We start from the raw sequence: 18759 nt of genomic DNA, 5'->3' as shown, positions 1-18759 counted from the left end.
CTGGTGGGTCTGAATTTTGTTTGTAGGTTGTTGTTGTTGTTTTTTAAGTTTTCCCATCTGATCAGTGATCCCTTTGATATGTGGCAAAAACACTTTTCCCGTGGGAGACAACTAATGAACTCTGGCTTTGATCGCCTTCGGCAACATAATGTATATTATTGGTAAAAATATGTGTTAAAGAGAGACTGGCAAACATCCAGTATAGCGGAAGAAAATGGGACAATAGGCTGAAACACAGGAATTACTGTTTTCTCCACAATAAAGTTGAAGGGAAAAGGAATAAAGTAGACTAGTGCAGAATTCAACAAAAAAGGACATTATTTTGTACAGTTTTCAAGAGGGGAATAAATAGGTAAAGATAACTAGAAGAGTAGGAGCCATGGTCCATAGCTATCCATTCCTACGCCTAGACCCTGAGAGAGACTGCAGTACTCTTAGGAACAGATAGAAGGGGAATGTAATATTTTTATCTTCACTTGCAAAAGTTCTCTGGCCTGCTGATCATTCCTAAAGAGCACAGGATGGTCAAGAGGAAGAGTGAGAGCTTAGATTCATATATCTATATTTTCCTCCATATTTCCATTTCTCATCTTTTCTTATAATCATTCTGTGATAGTCCCCATTGTCCTGCACCATAGACAACAATAGTTAGTTTTTAATCATAGATCCTGGAACACTGCAGGGTAGTGCTTGTTTTTAATGCTCTTGAATTACTGCTAGGACATTAGAACATGGAGTACAGTAAGTTTTTAAAATAGCTGTATATTTAGTTATGCTTTTCAAAGTATATAATTGTGTGCCCCTTGGAACGCAGTCATAAATTTCTCCCTCCCCCATTCTTGAACAGTCGTTCCTTAAGATTCTCATAGCAATGTTATCCTGATAGTTTGTGATTGTAGGAAACCACAAAAGACTTTCTTTAAAATAGAATCATTGATTCTGAGCCTCATCATAATCAGAATGGTTATTTTAGCAAGCTATTTACAAGGGTTGTTTTCCTTTCTGCCTCATTGTGCCTCTATGAATGAGAAGTGCTCTGTAGCTTCCCAGTTTAGTTGAGTTAACCAGTTAATCTAGTTCTCAAGTTGTGAAGTGCATATGTGCACATGTACACACACACACACCTCTCTTGGATGCAAGAAATATCCATTGGAGAATTTGGGTAGATAATTAGAGGGACAGACAGTTTCCATCAGCCATGTTGATTGAAAAGAGGGAATTCCATGATCCACATTGAGTTGGGGGTAACGGCTTCTATACTCAGAAAAGTGCTACAGAAGGAGAACCAGTTTGGTGTAGTGGTTAAGAGTGGTGGAGTCTAATTTGGAAAACCACATTTGATTCCCCACTCCTCCAAATGCAGCTGCTTCCACAGTTCTCTCAGAAATGTTCTCTCGAGAGCAGTTCTCAGAAGCTTTCTCAACCCCACCTACCTCACAGGGTTCCTGTTGTTTCCCCTGGGCTGGATTTAGAAGGTAATGGTACATGTCATGTTCTCTTTTTTCTTCTTCTAATGCTGCTGTTTGACTCTGTTTTTATTTACAAAATGTATAACCTGTCTTTTTGTCCTCATCGGGGTCAAGGCAGCTAACAAAAACATATATAATAAAAACATATTTTAAAAACCATTAAAACAAAGTGAAAATACACATACAAAAACATTAAAACAATAATTAAAACATAGGGTAGAAAGAAGGGATCATTGCCAGACAAAACAGAAAAGTCTCTACCTGAAGCAAAAGACAACAATATTGAATTAGACAACAATAGAAACTGAGAAGGGAGTCTCTCTGGGGCAAGAGTTTAAGAGTCTTGGTGCCACAACGAAGAAGGCTTTCTCTTGGATTGCCACCCCCTAATTTCAGAAGGGGAGCCCCTGAAGGAGGACCTAAGAAGTCCATAACAATCAGTTAGGTCTGCAAGTATGCTGTACCCAAGGCATAAAGTGTCATTATCAGGTACTTACATACAGCAGCAGGGAGTTTTACAGACAATGATGTGCAAGTGGTATTTTAATTTTTGTGAGTGAACTGTTATATTGAAAGGTATGGGGAGGCAGAATAAATTTAGCAGAGGGTGAGAAACACCAACCTAATCCAATATTGAAATCCAATTTAAATATGATCCTGGTAGAAAAGGAAAACTTGATCATAGGATGTTGCACATACCCAGCCTTTTGCTTAAACTGAGCCACTGTACATGGAAAGCACACTGCCATGCTAATGCTGCACACAGAGACAGCATTCACCTGGACTGCAAGTATTTGGCTTGATAGCATTGTGTGTATAATGGCTGAGGGTCCATTTTAACAAGATGCTGAATATGCAAATTATCACAAGGAAGTTACTTTGCCTACTAGTTTAGTAGTTTAATCATCCCTTAAATGTCAAGGTTGGGTGTATCTAGAGCTATGCTGGCTTAGCATAAACATGGTTGTAATAATTTTATATTGAGTAGATATACCAGATAAAATGTTCATAATAGGTGTGCTAGCCCCCCCTTCCTTTGATAGTGTTTGTCTTTATTAGGCACTGAAATTTCTTAGACTTCAGATTTGCATTTTTTTTTATTGAGCATTTGACAGTAGATTTCTTTTTTATTTAGCTCTTTTGACAATAGCTACATTTATCAACAAAAGGGACTTGGACCCATTGAAGAAAGCGCTATTCTTGTACTAAACCCTAGTAATTCAGCTGTACTTCATTCCACAGGAAAAAATCTGTAAGTCTTTATTGTTTAACTTTTCAAAGTACTTATCAGACTCAGAGCAAGCATAGGTAACTTGTGCATTACATCATGTGTATTTAATTTAAAACAAAATATTTGTTGCCATTGTTGGCCTTGGGCATCTGTTGGTTCTAATAGCTGATCCAAATGAACACAGTTTCTTCCTTAAGGCAGGAAGACCAAAAAGACAGGCAGGAAGACCAAAAAGACAGGCAGGAAGACCAAAAAGATTGTTCTGTCCTTTATGGGAAGTTGGTTAGGCAAGATCCTGGGAAGATAGCTTTGTACCCAAGGGGACAAGTCTGGGTAGACATAGTGATACCTACTTAAGGGTTTTGCCATAACAATTCAAATCTTGTTTGAACTTCACTTTATCCATTATAATATTTCTGCTTGTGGGCACGTAGCTCAATAGATGGGTTTATTTTCTTAAGGGATAAGGTAATTAATTGTCTCACTGTATAACACTTCAATCCATTGAAGTATATATTTGCATACTTCATCAGGTAGAGGGGAAATGAACAACCTCAAAAAATCCCTTGGAGTATTGCTTATTTAATCAGTGAATGGGATGTGAAGAGTTGTACTGCTTATCAATTAGGTACATTGCAAACTGTATCCAACAGTGACCCAATACAGGCATAGCATGATTTTCCACACAGTTAGAACGCCCCATGAATGTAGTTTCTGAGGAAAGTGATGCATCCTAATTCTGCACTCAGTGCTGAAACACTAATGATAGTAATCAGGTTGAGGAGAATTAATAAAGGGAAAGAAAATGTGTCAGATTCCAGTAAGTTTGGATAAGCAAAACATTTCCTGCAGTATAGAAGCAATACTAATAAGCATCACTATAGCAAGTAGACAAAACCAAATTATTCTGCTGTCTTGTTTTCTTCCTCTTTATGTAGTTTTCATTTATTGTGTTTACAGGTTTTATTTACCTCATGGCTTGAGCATAGATAAAAATGGCAACTACTGGGTGACAGATGTAGCTCTTCATCAGGTATGTACAACTAGCTTCTACAAATACTATATGAACTATAGCTCTGAATTTAAGCAGTTTCTGTATCTTATTAACAACTTGACAAGTTGATTGTTTTCTGAGTCTAGGAGAATATTTGCCAAATATTCAACTGCTTCATTTAGCACAACAGCCATGGAATGACACTCAGTGCAGAAACACTACTAAGTTAACTTTGTTGCATGCTTGATGATGGATTTCTTTATTGAGCACATGAATATTAATGCATATATAGTTGTATGTTGAAAGATCTTTTCTAGAGGGCAGACATGTGATGCTTCTTGTAATCAGTAGCTTTTTTTGTTTTGGCTAACTATAATATGCTGTTAACTCTTTATCCTCTACACTGGTAGGTGTTCAAACTGGCATCCCATGGCATGGAATCTCCTTTGTTGACTCTGGGAAGGGCTTTCCAACCTGGGAGGGACAGAAAGCACTTTTGTCAACCAACAGATGTGGCTGTGGACCCAGCAACTGGCAATGTATATGTGTCCGATGGATACTGTAACAGTCGTATTATTCAGTTCTCTCCAAATGGAATATTTCTCTCACAGTGGGGAGAAGGTACCGATTAAAATGTTATTGACTCAGTTAGTAAAAACGTTTTTTTTCTGAAAAGCGTGTAACACATACACAAGGAGCAATCTAGAGCACTCAAGATTTGCTAAAATCAATTAGACTTTTTGTATGAGGTGAACAAGCTGTCTGTGTAATATCACTTCACACTGCAAGCAGTGTTCCCTCTAAGCTGAGTTAGCGTGAGCTAGCTCACAAATTTTTGGCCTCCAGCTCACACATTTTTGTCTTAGCTCAGGAAGGATAACTTCAGAGCACACTAATTTATGCAGTAGCTCACAACTTTAATGCCAGTGGCTCACAAAGTACAATTTTTACTCACAAGACTCTACATCTTAAAGGGAACATTGACTACAAGTGGGAGCTTATATAGTTAAATTACTCCTCTATAGCCTCTTCTCCAAAATTATTCTACAGATTGTCCCTGAGAAGCTTGTTTTCTTTGTGGAGACTGTTTGTGCACTGGATTTTTAAGACAAGTGTCCAGGGCTTCTTATCAGATATGGTTTGATAAATTTCAACTATTGGCACTTGAGGATTCTAATAGCATGTTCATTGCTACTTTTGCATATTTTCTGTGGTTGGACAGAAAGCAGCTTCACTGTATACTTTGTATGGTTTCAACATAACATATCAGTATTTCTGGCCACAGATGGTGGCTTTAATCTGTGTTGGGCCTGAAGTGGTTATTTTCTGTTCCAGAAACTTCTTTAACACAAGCAAAACCCAGCCAATTCAGCATCCCTCACAGCTTAACCATGGTGTCTGATTTTGGTCAGTTGTGTGTAGCAGACAGAGAAAATGGTCGGATTCAGTGCTTTAAACCAGAAACTGGGGAATTTGTGAGAGAGATCAGACATCCATTATTTGGAAAAGAACTATTTGCAGTTTCTTATGCAGGTAATTTTTTTAAAAAAAATTGTCTATAGCTTACATATTCTTTGAGATCTCGACTATGTTAAATGATTCTACAACAGAAAATCATTTTGAGTTAACTTGGGGGATGACAAGGGTAACTTTTTTCGCGCTGGGGGGGGTGGAATTCCATTTCCTTTTCAGATAAGACTAGGATCTCGGAGGTAAAGGTTTGAAGAATCATTAATCTGCATGGAAGTTTGTTGAGTGACCTTGGGCTAGTAATTCTCACTTAACCTAACCTACGACCTCACAGGGTGCTTGTTCTGAGGATAAAATGTAGGAGGGGGAAATTATAAGGGAAGCCTGCTATCCCTGTCTTTGACTTAGTATTTGCTCAGGCTTTTAATATATCTTAAATAGGAAAGGAGTTGAACAACCTCTGGGTTAGGCAGTAAATCACACTAGACTGTTATATAGCCTTCTTGAAAACTTTCAATGTAGAACAACTGAAACCTCTGTTAGCCAAACCATTTTTGTGTATAATAGTTAACTTTGGAAGGAGAACAGTGTTTTCCCCCTATCAAGATTAATAAAATAAAGAGAATCTTAACTTCTACTAAAAGAATAATGGAAGACACTTTAACTCAGGGGTGTCAAATGCATTTGTTATGAGGCCCAAGTCTGACATAAATGAGACCTCAACTAAATTCTAAAAAATTAAAACATGCTTAAAGCATTAGCACTTGTTCGTCTTAAAGGTGCTTTCTTTGTTTTTCTTCCATGGGATCCAGGGAACTGGGCAAAGGAAGCTCTGGCTCTTTCCCCAGGGGGCAGGATGGGGAGGGGCTTCAGCCAATAGAAGGAAGAGAGGCTTGGCTCAGTAGCTCTGCTGTGCAATTGAGAGTGCCTGGAAAAACAAACTCTGCCCCCCCTTCCTCCCCAAGGGAGGAACCAATGGAGAAAATAGAATTTTTTTCTCTGTAGGTCTTGTGTGATCAAGCAAGCCTTGCAAAACAAGCTGTTATGCAGAAGGAAGCAGATGATAGGGGCCTGATAGGAGCCCTCCGGGGGCCTGATTTAGCCACTGGGCTGCATGTTTGACACCCCTGCTTTAACAATTCTGAATTGTGTTAATAAGACTGAGTGAACCAGAGCAGACTGGATCGAAGCCTTAGACATATTTTATTTATTTAGGAATTCATATCCTACTTCTCTCCACAATGGGGATTCAAAGTAGATTACAATGTTGTTATTTGCATCACACTTTAAAAAACTCAGAAATTGCAGATATGCTGAAATACTGTGTTTGTGATTCTGTAAAACATTCTTAGTAGGTAACACTTCAGGGACTAACGAGACATTACAGACACTTTTACTCATTTCCTGACACTCTAAATGAAAAGAAGACATTGGAGCCTACAATTTGGTTGGAAGGACAGTGGAAAGCTTGTTTAAAGCTTTGACAAGGCTGTTCCTTTCAGAGTCTGCCTCCAAACTCCCTTTCACTTACACATCAAAAGATACCAGTGTATTTTGTCATAGTAGTAAATAGGTGTATTCTCTGTATTTCCTTAAATCTTCTTCTTGGTCTCTGTGCTTCACACTCATGGGATAGAGCGCCTGCGCCGATCCCCGAATCAGTATCTGAAAAGCCCGGGATTTTTCCGCGCTCAGCACCAGTGGGCATGCACAGGCATCCCAGTACACATGCTCACTGTCGCCAGCGCGGGGATCCCACCAGTTCCTTTCTGACCGCTGTGCGGAGAGGTTTGCCTTTCGTGTCCCCGGTCGGTGAGATATTCGTCTTTTTGCCTTTATCATTGTAAATAGCCCGTTTGTTGTTTTTCTTAGCGTAGATAGTTTTGATAAGTAAAAAAAAAAGTTTGTGTGTGTGTCTTTCGGACTGCCCTCCGGGGCCTTTCCCACCGTTTGTTTTCCCCCAAAGTTTTTTTCCCCTCAGAGGACTCTGAGCGGGTTTTTTGGCGACTGGTGTCTATGGAAAGTCACTGAGGGTTTTTCAAACACTGCCGCTCCTGTGGGAAGAAGATTGCCCTCCCCAGACGGCCACTCTCTGTGTCTTCTCTGCTTGAGTGAAGCGCACCATGTGGAGTCTTGCCCACATTGCCTCCGCTTCTCCAAGCAAACGAGGAAGAACCGGGCGGCGCGGCTTTCGGCTGCTCTAACCGAATCGGCACTCGGCGCTCAGAAATTGGCATCGGGCCCGTCAACCTCGACCATGGAAGACACTCCAGCCCCGACGGTCACATCGGCCGATGTGACCCCGATCGTGACCGAAATGCCTATCGAGCGAGGCTCCTCCACAAAACGATCCCATGACGGATCAGTGGACATGCCCGCCAAGAAGCATTGGGATGACTCGGGGACCCGAGCATCCGTCCCGAAGAAGGCCAAGGCCAAGGAGAAGCGGAAGAGGTCCCGCACTCCATTGCCCTCACGCAACGTTTCGGCACCGACTGCTCTGCCGAGGAAGATCCTGGCGTCCCCGTGCCACAGCCCATCGGCATCGAGAGGCAGTACTCAACAGCCCCGTCTCTTGATGTCTGAGCAGGAGATCGACCTCACCCAGCGATCCTCGTCATCCGAGTCGCGGCATCGTAGTGGGAGCGGTTCAATCTCATAAGTAGAGGCTTTGGTGCCAATGGACCCGTCTACCCCGATGGAACCTAGAGGCAGACGTGAGCTGGAGCCCTCCATGGCACCACGCCGTTTCCCACCGCTACCATCATGGGAGCAGCGTCAGTGGCTGCCCACCTATCCGTATCCTTACCCTCCTTATCGGTGGTATCCACCGAGGGAGTTTGCAGAGTGGGATGAGCAGTCAGAAGCATCCTGCATGTCGAGGCTTTCGCACCATTCCTGAAGACCATCGGTATCGATCCCTCCGGAGACCATCGATGTCGATCCGCTCGCCGATTCGGGAATCGACGCCGATCCTCTCTGAGCACTTCGTACACCAGGAGTCTTCTTCATCGGACTCTGAGAGCGGTACCGACACCCAGGAAGGTGCTTTGGAGCCTTTGCCAGGGTCCCAGACGGCCGAAGATCTTCCTATTTTGCCATCGGAGGATCTGAAGTCCTATGGCGACCTGGTGAAGAGGATGGCAACCTCCCTCTCCCTGCCTGTGACGCAACCACAACCCGTCGTGGATGATAATGTCTTTGACATTATGCAAAGGGACACATCCACAGGAATCGCTTTGCTGGTCACCAAAGTGATTCTGCAGACAGTCAAGGAGCCTTGGAAGAAACCATCTTCGACACCGGTATCATCCAGAAGGCTGGACCATATGTACAGGGTCCAGGAGACAGGCGCTGAGTTCCTTTTCACCCATCTGAAACCGAACTCAGTGGTCGTCTCTTCTTCCTCCAAAGCACGCAAGGTCCACTGATCCCCACCTGACAAGGAGGGAAAAAAGCTGGACAATATGGGAAGAAAGGTCTACTCCGCAGGGGCACTAGGAGTAAGGGTATCTAACTATGCAGCTTGCATGGCTAGATACCAATACTCCGTATGGGAACAACTCACCCCTCTCCTCTCTTCCCTGAGCGAGGACAAAAAGGCTGCTGCTAGGAAGCTGCAGAAAGAAGGCTTTGCTGTGGCCAAGCAACAATTGGCTGCAGTAAAGCACATGGTGGATGTGTCAGCAAAGGCCATCACGTCTGCTGTGTGCATTCGCTGCCACTCATGGCTACGGTCGACCGCCCTGCAGCAGGATACTAGGGCTTTTGTTGAGGATTTGCCCTTTGAAGGAGATGGTCTCTTCAGCGCCACCATGGACAGCGCACTGCAGGAAATAGATAAAAGCCTTAAGACCTCCAGGAACCTGGGTGTGCTGGCCTCCTCCAGAGCTCCCAAGGCGAAGCAGTGGCACAAACCATGGGCCAAGAAGCCTTATCAAAAGTTCTCGTCCGAACAGCAATGGTGACCCCGTTCCACCCAGCCTGACAGACCATCGTACTCAGGCAACAGCAGGAACCGCTATGGTTCTCAGGCCACTGGCAAGTCCAAGGGTGCCCGCCCTCAAAAGCAGGGCCTTTGACTTTCTCGTGGCACGTGTCATCATCCCTACTGGTTCACCATCTATCCACCTCCGCCCTTTCCTACCTGCCTGGGAGTTGATCTCTTCAGACAGGTGGGTTCTGTCCATCATACAAGAGGGCTACAAAATAGAGTTTGCTCAGATTCCAAACCAATCTGTGGTGATCACCACTCCCCCTTCCCCACCTCTGCTGGCAGAGGTGAACAACCTCCTACAGAAACAAGCCATAGAAAGAGTTCTGATGGAGGCCAAGACGGGAAGGTTCTACTCTCGCTACTTCCTGGTCCCCAAGAGGGACGGGGGCTTAAAACCAATTATGGATCTTCAGAATCTGAACAAATTTATTCTGTACCAGAAGTTCAGAATGTCCACGCTACAAACAATCCTGCCCCTCATCAATCAGGGGGACTGGATGGCGACCCTGGACCTCAAGGATGCCTACTTTCACATCAGCATCCATCCGGCGTTCAGGCGTTTCCTTCGGTTTGCAGTGGGTTCCCAACACTTCCGGTTCAAAGCCCTTCCGTTCGGCCTATCCACTGCACCTCGGGTGTTTACGAAGATGATGAGCGTTGTGGCTGCCCATCTTCGTCTCCAGGGAGTTGTTGTTTTTCCATACATCGATGACTGGCTCCTTGTGGCGAAGTCGAGGGAAAGTTTGTCAACGCACATTGCCATCACTCTATGTCTTCTCGACACCTTGGGGCTGCAGGTCAGTCTGGAGAAATCACACCTTACTCCGTCAAGGACAGTGCAGTTCATAGGGGCTTTGCTGGATACGAACCAGCATCGCGCATACCTACCTCCGCAGAGAGTGAAGGACATTATTGGTCTGATATGATTCCTACAGAGGCGACAGTGGGGCACAGTGCAGCAGCTTCAACAAATGCTGAGGCTGATGGCGGCGATGACAAGCGTGCTACTTTTCGTGAAACTGAGGATGAGAGGTCTACAGTTGTGGTTCCTTCGCCAGTTTCACCCACTCAGAGACTCACCTCAAAAGAGGTTCGTTATCCCATCCGGGACTCTTCAGACGCTACAGTGGTGGGAGTCAGTAAACAACATCTGCCAGGGAGCTCCCTTCCATCTCCCAACTCCTACTGTGACTATCACAACAGATGCTTTCTTGTGGGGTTCGGGGCCCACATGGAAGACCTGTGTGTGGGGGGCCAGTGACCGCCAAAACTGACTCAGTTCCATATAAACTACCTAGAACTGCTGGCGGTTCACTTTGCCCTATGCTCTTTCCGCCCCTTCGTGGCGGGGAAGACTGTAGCGCTACTTAAGGACAATACCACTGCCCTGTGCTACATCAACAGGCAGGGAGGGACAGTGTCTCATCGGCTCTGTGCATTGGTGATGGATCTCTGGTTGGAGTGTCTCCAATACGACATCTTTGTGAAGGCGGCACACCTTCTGGGGGGTCCTCAACATACAGGCAGACTCCCTCAGCAGGGGTGGGGCTTCCCCACACGAGTGGGAACTGCAGTGGCATTTTCTGAAGCCTGTATTCCAGCTTTGGGGGTACCTGCAGCTGGATGTCTTCACCACGGCCGAGAACAAGAAATGCCCCATGTTCTGTTCTGGGGGGGGGGGGGGAGCGGATCCAGCCTCTCTGGGAGATGGGCTCCTGCTTCCTTGGGAGGGCCAGTTCCTCTACATGTTCCCGCCTCTACCGTTGTTGATGAAGGTGGTCAACAAAATAGCGAAAGAGGGACCATGCTGCATCCTGGTGACTCCCTGGTGGCCTCGCCAGAACTGGTTTTCGATCCTGCTTCAACTGTCGGGGGGGGGGGGTCTTCTATCAGTTCCCGGCAGAACCAGACCTTCTGTCAGCTCAGGGCGGGCATGTATTCCATCATAATGTGCCCCATCTGAAGCTGACAGCGTGGTTCATCAACCAGTAGGTTTCTCTGACACGGTCCAGCAAGTCCTTATGAACAGCAAGAAACTGTCCACCTGTGCTTCCTATGACAGGAAGTGGCGGAGATTCACTGAATTCCTAGCTGATCATTCAGTCTCACCTAGCAGGGTGGGATTGTCGGCAATTTTCGAATTGTTGTTATCCCTAGTGGATGCGGGCCTAGTTTTCTCCTTCGTCAAGGTATATTTGGCAGCAATATCTGCCTTCCACGACCCGGTGGAGGGGTACTCTGTTTTCGCACACCCTCAGTCCAAGAAATTTTTGAAAGGGTTTTTTAGGTTGCATCCACCGTCAAGATCACCCCACAGTTGTGGGACTTGACTTTAGTACTGGACAAACTAACTTGTCACCCTTTTGAGCCGATGGCCACGTGTTCGTTGCAGCTCCTGTCATGGAAGACTGCATTTTTGGTTGCCATCACATCAGCACGTCGTGTTGGGGAGGTCATGCCGATGCGTTGTGATTATCCTTATCTGGTTTTCCAAGAGGCTGGGGTTTCCCTGGCTCCGGACATTAGTTTTCTTCCAAAGGTGGTCTCTCAGTTCCACCTCAATTTAGAAGTTTGGTTACCCACTTTTTACCCTACTCCTTCCTCGGATGAGGAACGAAGGTTGCATGCTTTGGACGTCAAGCGTGCCTTGTTGTTTTATTTGAACCGTTCAAAGGTTTTTTGTAAGGACACGCAGCTTTTTGTTTCGTATGCTGCACCCAAGCTAGGTTCCAGGATTTCGTCTCAGAGGCTCTCAAAAGGGCTCACTGAGACGATTAAACTCTGTTATTTGTTGGCAAAGAAACCGTTACCTGGACCTATTCGTGGACACTCCACAAGAGCGATGGCTACGTCGGTAGCGTTCCTGAGAGGCGTGTCCCTTACTGATGTCTGCAAGGCTGCCACCTGGTCTTCTCCGCATGCCTTCATGAAGCACTACATGCTGGACGTGCATGCTCAGCAGAGGACTTGGTTGGGAACTGCAGTGTTGCAAGCTGTTTCTTCCGGTTGACCATCTTCCCGCCTCCAGGTATGTCTTGCTTGCTAGTCTCCCATGAGTGTGAAGCACAGAGATCACGAAGAAGATAGGTGTCATGGGTACTGGGGACCCTGTAGAAGAAGCTGAGCCTGCAGAAGAAACTGTGCCCCTGCCACCTGCACCAGTGCCCCTGCCTCCTGCTGGAGAAGATCCAAGCCCCCCTGCCTCGCCCTCTCGGGTGGCTCGTGTGCGTGACTGCCTTCGTCAGGACCTCAGGGATCGGAGGAGGGCGGCACGCTCACGAGCAAGACGCTCCCTGAGCCCTGAGTTTTGAAAGGATTCTGGCCCTTCTAGGAGTGAGGATGCTTGAGTCTTAGCAGGATCCTGGCTGCCTCTCTGAGCCAGCAATTAGCCCAAATGGGCAACAGACAGCAGAGGGCTATATAGCTGTGGGCTTTGGGAGGAGGCTTTGTGGAAGCAACTAGTCACTTACCTGACATTCTAGCATCTACTCCGGCTTTTTACTTTGGCTTCTGGACCCCCTGACTTTGACTTCTGGACCCCCTGACTTCGGCTTCTGAACCTCTGACCTGCGATACCTGGACTGTGATTTGGTTTTGGCGCCTTGGACCCTCTTTGCTCACTGGCTACAGACCTTGGACTGCCCCTGGACTTTGCCTGACCCGGCCCCAGCCCGTGACAATAGACAGGTTGGTTACCTGTAACTGTAGATCTTCGAGTGGTCATCTGTGCATTCACACTACCCACCCTCCTTCCCCACTGCTGACGGTCTCCCTCCAGTAGGGGCTTCCAGGAAGGAAGGAACTGGCGGGATCCCTGCACTGGCGCCGGTGAGCATGCGTACTGGGACGCCTGCGCATGCCCATTGGCGCCGAGCGCGGAAAAATCCCGGGCTTTTCAGATACCGATTCGGGGATCGGCGCAGGCGCTCTATCCCATGAATGTGAATGCACAGATGACCACTCGAAGATCTACAGTTACAGGTAAGCAACCTGTCTTTTTCATTTTGGTTCCAAAGGACCTGGGATAGGAGTTGAAGCTATTCATGTTTCTGATATTTTAACCTCTGTTTCCCGTGGGAAACTTTCTGCTATGTATGCTACTGCTATATAATGAAATACAACTACTGCCATATTTTTATTTTCATTATAATATGGGTTTTCTTCATTGCTAGTATTGGCACTACTGATCTTATTCAGTACTCATTGTATTGTGCTTATTGTATTAAGCATTTATAATTGTTTAATGTGTTTACCATCTGACAATCAATAGCAGTTTTGGGCTTAGAAAGGCAGGGTTTATTTCTGTCAGTATTGATATGAGGGCACTCTGTTGCTGCCTGTGGGGTGAAGGCTACTCATCTACTGGTTTCCATACTGTACTCATATCTCCATGGTAACTGTTTCAAACCAAGCATGGTGAAAATGCTAACTATTATTCTGCAGCAGTTGACTTAAAAGAAGATAGAGTATGTTGTGTTAACTTTAGGTATCTCCTGTATTTCTTTTTCATAGCATTTTCTCTTTTAATTGATTCAATGTTGGGAGCACTGCCAACAGCTTCCCAGCAACTATGGCTGAAATAGGTAAAACTGTGTGTTGCAATGAAAGAGGTTTCAAGCTTTTGAGTCTTCCCCTATCGAATTGCAATGACAGTTTCAGAAGCTGAATAACACATTCCTGGTTACCACCAATTGTGATTCCTTAAGACATCTTTTCTCTGTCTTTACTGCCTTGCTTAGACTTGATTGTAAAAAGGAAGAATATACTCAGCCAAATACAGATCACTGAAGAATGTGTGTGTGTTTGCAGGTGGGCTGCTATTTGCAGTTAATGGAAAGCCTTACCCTGGAGACATGGAGCCACTGCAAGCATTCATGATGAACTTTTCAACTGGTGAAATCATTGACACTTTCATTCCACTTAGAAAGGTAACATGTTGTGAAGCATCACTTGGTTTTATTAAAAATGCATGACCAGTCATGTATTTTTCTCCCTTTCTATGTGTTGTGCACACTTCAAACTTCAGCAGGAAAAATTCTCAAATTATCTGGAAAGTGAACCCAAGCTATATATGTTAAATCCTGACTGCTGTTCTTTCGAACAGTAGCATCAGTATTTGGTTTGCCATCCTGGTTGCTGCACTAGATTAAAGAGAGCATTCAGAGACATTACAGCTGTCCTAGTTTAAGATACATGTGCTCAACAAGAGAAACAGAAAAATTAGAGTAACGTATTATGATCTGGGACTCTCATAATTAAAGGACCATATCTGCATTCTCTGAAAGTCTTCTAAACTGTTTTTGGAAGAAGAAGAAGAAATTATTATTATTATTACTAGATTTATATCCCGCCCTCACTCCGAGTCTCAGAGCTGCTCACAATCTCCTTTATTTTCCTCCATCACAACAGACACCCTGTGAAATGGGTGGGGACTGAGAGGGCTCTCACAACAGCTGCCCTTTCAAGGACAACCTCTGCCAGAACTATGGCTGACCCAAGGCCATTCCAGCAGGTGCAAGTGGAGGAGTGGGGAATCAAACCCAGTTCTCCCAGATAAGAGTCCGCACACTTAACCACTACACCAAACTGACTCTGGTTAGCTTTTCCATATGCTTAAGAGTCAGACTTCTTCAGCATGATGTAGAGCAGCAGCATTGGCTAGGGGTAAACAAGTTGAAGCTGAATGTGATAAAACAGAACGCTGGTTTGAAAGGCTAAGATTTTCAAGGATATAGTGCTCTCCATTTTCAACATTCAGCTGATACATTCTGATTCAGTTAAGAGCCTGGTGTTTATAGGATCCAGCATTATTACTGATGAAGTGAGCTATTACAGCTGCAAACAATAAAATAAGTGTTCTGTGATCTTCACCTAGCCCAGCAGTTGGCCCACTGACATGAGTTGGGTAATCTGGCCATTTAGATCCATGCCCTGGTTACCTCAATGCTAGACTACTGTACTGTACTCCTCATAGGTTTTTCCTTGAAATCAGTTGCTATAGAACATGGCAGTCCATTCATGAACAGGTACCAGGCAGAACAACAATGTTACCAATCATACAGTTGTTCCATCAGCTACTGATCAGTTACTAGGCTCAGTTCAATGTACTGATTGTCATCTACAAAGCCTTTCATAGTCTAGGACCCACATACCTGTAGGACTGTGTCTCCCAGTATAGTGTATCACAGCAACTTCATTCATTTGAGCAAAACCTTTTGAAGGTTCCTATCCACAACTGGTTAAGATTAGCAACTACTTGCTCACATGCATTCTCTGTGGTGGCTCCGACCTTGCAGAAGCAAAAATGTTCGGAAGGGGGGATTCTTTTAATGGAATTGGAGCTGTAGTGGGATAGAAAAGTTCAGAAAAAAAGCCTTCATATGAGAGTGGCTACTGCATTGCCTTGTGTAATCCCACATTCTGCACTATGGTCCTTTGCGCACTCACAATTTACTGCAAAGTATCTGTACAGTCAAGCCTTTAAACTTGACTTTGGATTTCTGTACTTGTGGTCTGCACCAGTCTTACACCATCTGGTGTATTTATTATGCAACTACAAAAGAACAACAACAGTCTTCTTATTAGGGTAGTAGATTCTAAGCACCAGAGCTGTGAACATGACATGTGGTGGACAGTGTTCAGTTTTTAAAAATTTACACAGTTGCCCCATCGCAGCTGCACAGTAGTGTCCATCAAGCACCTTCTGTGTAAATTGTCATAGTTCATGGTTTATGCATTCCTTTTAGCTTTAGAACATTGAATGATAGGGAACAGAAAGGCAAAGGGGGGAAAGTCCACCGTTGAAACAGACAAGACATGTCCTGAAATTGACAAGGAACTGAGAAGCCCCATTTTCAGTATTGCAGAGCACAAGGGAAGAGGGCAGCTTTGCTGTGCATGTGTGTGTATGTATGTGTTGAGTGTCTCTACCTTTGGAGAAGCAAAGGTACCACTTGATTGTCAGTAACTTCCAATTATCAGCAAACAGTTTCCCTTCCTACACACACAGTCAGCTTCTCCCGTCTTGGTCTCTAACCTCCTCCTCCTCCTCCTCCTCCTCCTCCTCTCTAAGCAGACTGCCTGTTCTCTCCTTCGCTCTTCCCTGATCTGAGAAACAGAGGCTCAGAAGCCAGGCTAAAGATTTTTCTGAGGTTCAGAGGATGGATTTGTCCTGGATCATGATGAATACTGGGATGAGTGGATGGATTTCTTCCACTTTCCTCAGGGTGGCAGGAGAAGGCAGCATAGAGCTGAACAGCTCCCCAGAAGCACAGCAATGCTGATGACTCCCTGAAAGTTCAGATGTATGCTACCCAGCGAAGCTCCAGCTGATCCTGTGGGAAGAACTCTCCCTACAGGATCAGTTCCTACACATACACACACAAACCATCACCTCAGCCTTTCCCTGTGAATAATTTTTTAATCCAGAGAACCCAGTTTAGCAAGAAACTGATTTTGTTAAACTCATCCTGCTTGTAAAAAACCCCAAACCTTTACTTGAAGGAAAAAGTAAGCATTATTGGAGCAGGGAAGATAGCAGAAGGTACAGAGAGGGCAGAACAACCTCAGTGTTCCTCAGGTGGGGAGTGGCCGAGGGATGGAGAAAGGGCAGGGGGGGGGGGATTTAACGAAAACTGTATGCTTTAGAATTGCCATTGGCTTGGAAGAGGAGCAAGGGGGGAAATTATCACAAAGCCACTTTCAGAAAAGCCGGAGAAACAGTGAACGGAAAGCGAACTGAGAGCTTAAGGGAGGAAAATCAGTGCAGAACTTAAAAAAAAAAAAACTTGACAGACATGCACGGTGGAAGCAAGGGGAAATGCAGAATGAAAAAGAGACTGCAGTGGAGAGGTACTGTGAAAGCGAGGGAAATCATCAGTGCATAAAAGGCCTGAGTAGTTTGCTGTTCATATTTTCATTTCATGTTGTATTCCTAGTCTTGTTGCATTGTTCATTGAGTGTCTTATATGATTAGTTTTCCCCCCTCTTGTTCTGTACTCTGCCTTGTGTCTTAGTGTGAAAGGTGAGCTATAAATATTTGTTAAATTAAATAAATGAACACTCCCAAACGGCCTTCTTGATGAGTTCCAGAATGCCTTCATCTGCTGCCCCTTAGAAGACAGTGCTCTTTAGAAAGGCTTTTTGGGAGATAAAACTGAACCTGATTGCTGTATGTATGATGCAGTGTTTAAGTTGTTTCTAGTTATGCTGCATTTTAATGACTGCTCTTTATCACAGATTGTGTGATGATTGTTTGGTAAGCTTATTGAAATGTTCTGCTGGGTAGCAACCTTGATCAAAGAAGAGGCAGGGTGTAAATCTTTTAATAAATCAGTTTTCCTACAGTGCATATTTAACTTTGCTAGCCCTGAAGTACAGAATAAGCTTGTGTACACATGAAAAACTTAGGGATTTTGGAAAACTAGCTATCATGCCATGCTGTGGCTGTAGAGGCATTTAGTATTGCAGAAACAACATCTTGATATGGCAATTTCATACTAGCTGTGAGGGTGGCAAAAACATTCATTGTACATTGTTTTGCTAGCTGTGGGGTAGAAAACAATGATGATGCACAGGGAGAAGATCTGAGACATGAAGAAGAAGACTGCAGATTTATACCCTGCCCTTCTCTCTGAATCAGAGACTCATAGCGGCTTAAAATTTCCTATATCTTCTCCCACCACAACAGACACCCTGTGAGTTGGGTGGGGCTGAGAGGGCTCTCGCAGCAGCTGCCCTTTCAAGGACAACTCCTGCGAGAGCTATGGCTAACCCAAGGCCATTCCAGCAGCTGCAAATGGAGGAGTGGGGAATCAAACCAGGTTCTCCCAGATAAGAGTCCATGCACTTAAAGTAAGCTATCTTATTTTGCAGCATCTGGACCAGAGAGGAATATAGTCTTCCGAATATGAGGTGCTGACATCTAGCAATTTGGCATTAGACTGTCACAAACACACACCATATAGTTTTTCTAGATCTGAAATTCAGAAAAATCTGTGTATGTTTTGAAAACCAGACATCATTTTGCTGTCTTGGAACTAGAAAGGATTTTTTTTTTTTTTTGGCTGGGAAAGAGGCTAAGACTGGGATAATTATTAAGACAGCTACTGTTGTTAAGTGGTTTTGCAGAGCTTGGGATTCATATTTTGTGGCACCCCAGAAGAATTTTCAACAACCAGAGCCCTTCTATCACTGCCCATTGAAAGTGAAGGTGATTGCAGGCATAATATCTGAACCCAATCCACAGCATATTCTCAAGCTGCTGTAAAAACTTGGCTTCACAATTAAAATAAGAGCTGTGCATATCAGTTGATTGGTCATGGGCTCAGCTATTTGCCTTTTCCCTCTCACTGTGCATCAAGCTGTCCGTCTGCCTTAAAAAGCTTTATAAAAATATTCCTGCGGTTAATTATTCAGCTTACTGCAAGCAGAACTACCCCAGGAAGGGAGGTTCCTTGGTAACATTCTGGGCAGGGAGAAAGCTATTTGGCATCTATGATAGACCCCTGTATATTCCCAACTCTCAGGCAGATTTTTCCCACCAAAACTTTAGTTCTCCTTAATGACTGAGTTGCTCTATCTTCTCTACTGAAATAAA

The 18759-nt window shown here is 44.6% G+C and overlaps 1 protein-coding gene across 4 annotated transcripts in view; it reads left to right on the top strand.

The window, feature by feature from the left end:
- PAM (peptidylglycine alpha-amidating monooxygenase) overlaps positions 1–18759 on the top strand; it is a 207482-nt gene that overhangs the window by 167294 nt on the left and 21429 nt on the right. For all 4 annotated transcript variants that reach the window (XM_060235639.1, XM_060235637.1, XM_060235636.1 and 1 more), the window contains 5 exons: positions 2605–2721; positions 3661–3733; positions 4105–4315; positions 5030–5227; positions 13971–14089. In XM_060235639.1, the coding sequence (XP_060091622.1) occupies positions 2605–2721; positions 3661–3733; positions 4105–4315; positions 5030–5227; positions 13971–14089 (718 nt within the window). The remainder of the gene's footprint in view (positions 1–2604; positions 2722–3660; positions 3734–4104; positions 4316–5029; positions 5228–13970; positions 14090–18759) is intronic.

This window comes from Heteronotia binoei, chromosome 4 (assembly GCF_032191835.1).
Source record: "Heteronotia binoei isolate CCM8104 ecotype False Entrance Well chromosome 4, APGP_CSIRO_Hbin_v1, whole genome shotgun sequence".
Lineage (NCBI taxonomy): Eukaryota > Metazoa > Chordata > Lepidosauria > Squamata > Gekkonidae > Heteronotia > Heteronotia binoei.
This window is presented reverse-complemented; position numbering and strand designations above follow the sequence as displayed.